The 2,607-nt window shown below is 38.1% G+C and overlaps 1 protein-coding gene across 1 annotated transcript in view; it reads left to right on the top strand.

The window, feature by feature from the left end:
* LOC108166628 (protocadherin beta-9-like) overlaps positions 1-2,607 on the top strand; it is a 14,865-nt gene that overhangs the window by 10,150 nt on the left and 2,108 nt on the right. The window contains exons 4-5 of the mRNA XM_017307032.1: positions 902-1,078; positions 2,408-2,590. Of these exons, the coding sequence (XP_017162521.1) occupies positions 902-1,078; positions 2,408-2,590 (360 nt within the window). The remainder of the gene's footprint in view (positions 1-901; positions 1,079-2,407; positions 2,591-2,607) is intronic.

Raw genomic sequence — 2,607 nt, 5'->3', positions numbered from 1 at the left:
ACAAGAGAACACTTTAACCTGAATATGAACTAAAGTAACAACAAAATGATAATACCAAAAAATCTCTATCAGTCCACTTATTCTTTAGATCTTGCTTGATGAAATCCATCTAATTCCCCACAGAACGCTTAAGTTAGTATTTTTTTTATTTTTTTTAGAAATGTGTAAGCATACATTTTATCATACACTCATATTTCCTATCATTTTCTAAATAATGTAGCTAGTTTCAAGAAAGGTTAAGACATTGCAATGCTTTAACAGAACATATTTAGGTTCACCGGGTAGAGCGTGGAAATAGCATGATTAACTGTCCGTGGTTCTGAGTTCCATTGCCTTTATGGAAAACAGTGTTGGAGAGAAAAACAGTAGTGTACATAGATTTGGTTTGAGCAAAATATTTTACATAACACACTGTGTCCTCGATGTTTTTTGTGTTGTCATTTCTCTAAAGCGCATAAGGAAGCTGTTAAGGTCACACTTCACAAAAATTCACCCGCAATGATGTATGTTTAATGATTGATGTATTTCAATGTTCACTTTATGCCTCACTGTGTTTATTTAACGAAAGGAAAGAAAACAAAGCTATATTAGTTTGCAATATCCATAGATACAAAAAACTATGCTGGTCCACAAGGTGTCGTTGCAATATAACCATATCACCGCAGAGATTCCCTTATGAGACCAAGCCTTTTGTTTGCTCTTCACCACGAAGGGCACTGTTGATGAAAGAACGGGAGATTTAAGAATCCGTGTCGGGATTTGATATAGAACATAATAATTGTCACAAATGCAACACCAGGAGCGCATGTGAGGCTAAATAACGATGGGAAACTGGAAACGATCGAGTGACTGCCGTCGGCGTGTTTTTGTTTTACATCTTCTGCTGATTTTCGCGAAGCAGGCTGCGGCTCAACTGAGGTACTCAGTTCCGGAGGAGGTTAAAGAGGGRACCGTCATTGGAAATATTGCGAAGGATCTTGGTCTGGAGAAATCACATTTAACGGATCGACGGCTACGGCTTGCTTCTGGATCCGAAAACACATTGTTTGATGTTAATTTGGATAACGGAGCATTACAGGTTCGTAGAAAATTTGACAGAGAGAAGCTTTGTCATGGTGAAGGCGCATGCCTCGTAGAGCTTAAAATTATTGTTGAAAATCCGTTGGAGATGCACTACGTTGCTGTTGAAATTACGGATATCAATGATCACTCCCCAAATTTTACAAAAGCAAAGCAACATTTTCAAATAGCTGAACATACTGCCGTAGGCACACGATTTCAGCTGCCAATGGCCCGTGACCCCGATGCAGGAGTGAATTCAATACGATCATACGCGTTATCATCAAATGACTATTTTGATATAGATCTAAGTCAGAGCGATGACGACAAAATACCATTTTTAGTGCTAAAGAAGCCTCTAGACCGAGAACAATATAAGAAGCTTGTATTATTTGTTACAGCAAAAGATGGAGGAAAACCTCCGAGAACAGGGATACTTAATGTTTCAGTCACTGTTCTTGACAGCAATGACAACCGTCCGTCCTTCAGTCAGGACGTTTACCAAATACAAATATACGAAAATGCTTTAGTAGGAACTATTGTTACAAGAGTTAATGCAACAGATCCAGATGAGGGAACAAATGGAGAAATTGAATACAGCATTGCTAACACACTGGCACCTAAAATTTACAACATATTTGAATTAGAAAAGTTAACAGGTCAAATCAAATTAAAAGCAGTATTGGACTTTGAGGAGTCTGAAATCTACAAAATTGACATTGAAGCATCAGACAAGGGAACGCCTCCTCTAACAGGTAGATGTAGAGTGGTTGTGAAAATAAAAGATGTAAACGATAACTCTCCAAATATAGATGTCACATCTCTGTCAAATACAATATCAGAAGATTCAAAACCTGGGACAGCGATTTCCCTTATTAGTGTAACTGATAAAGACTCGGGTGTTAATGGAAAGATTATTTCACATATTCTTAATGATGTACCTTTTGAATTGAAGCCGTCCTATAAGGAAAACATATATTCACTTGTTACAAAAGAACATTTAGATAGAGAGAAGGTTTCTATGTACGAAATATTAATACAAGCCAGTGATTGTGGTAACCCACCATTATCTACGGTGAAAACACTCAGTATTCAAGTTTCCGATGTGAATGACAACAGTCCTCGTTTCGCAAAAAGTCCATTGCAGTTTTATTTATCAGAAAATAATGCTGCTGGTGGAACAATATTTTCTGTAAGTGCGGTGGACATTGATATGAACGAAAATGCAGCAATTTTTTATCATATTGTGAGAGACGGGAGTAGAGATGATGTGACAACATTTTTAAACATCAACTCAGAAAATGGACAAATAGCAGCGTTAAAGAGTTTTGACTTTGAAACTCTGAAGACTTTCCAGTTCCAAGTTGTCGCCACTGATTCTGGGACTCCGTCACTCAGCAGCAACGTCACAGTGAATGTGTTCATTCTGGATCATAACGACAACGCTCCAGTAATCCTGTATCCACTCAGCTCCAATGGTTCTGCTGAAGGTGTGGAGGAGATTCCACGTAATGTGAACGCAGGACACTTGGTGACTAAAGTCAGAGC

This window comes from Poecilia reticulata, linkage group LG10 (genome assembly GCF_000633615.1).
Source record: "Poecilia reticulata strain Guanapo linkage group LG10, Guppy_female_1.0+MT, whole genome shotgun sequence".
NCBI lineage: Eukaryota > Metazoa > Chordata > Actinopteri > Cyprinodontiformes > Poeciliidae > Poecilia > Poecilia reticulata.
This window is presented reverse-complemented; position numbering and strand designations above follow the sequence as displayed.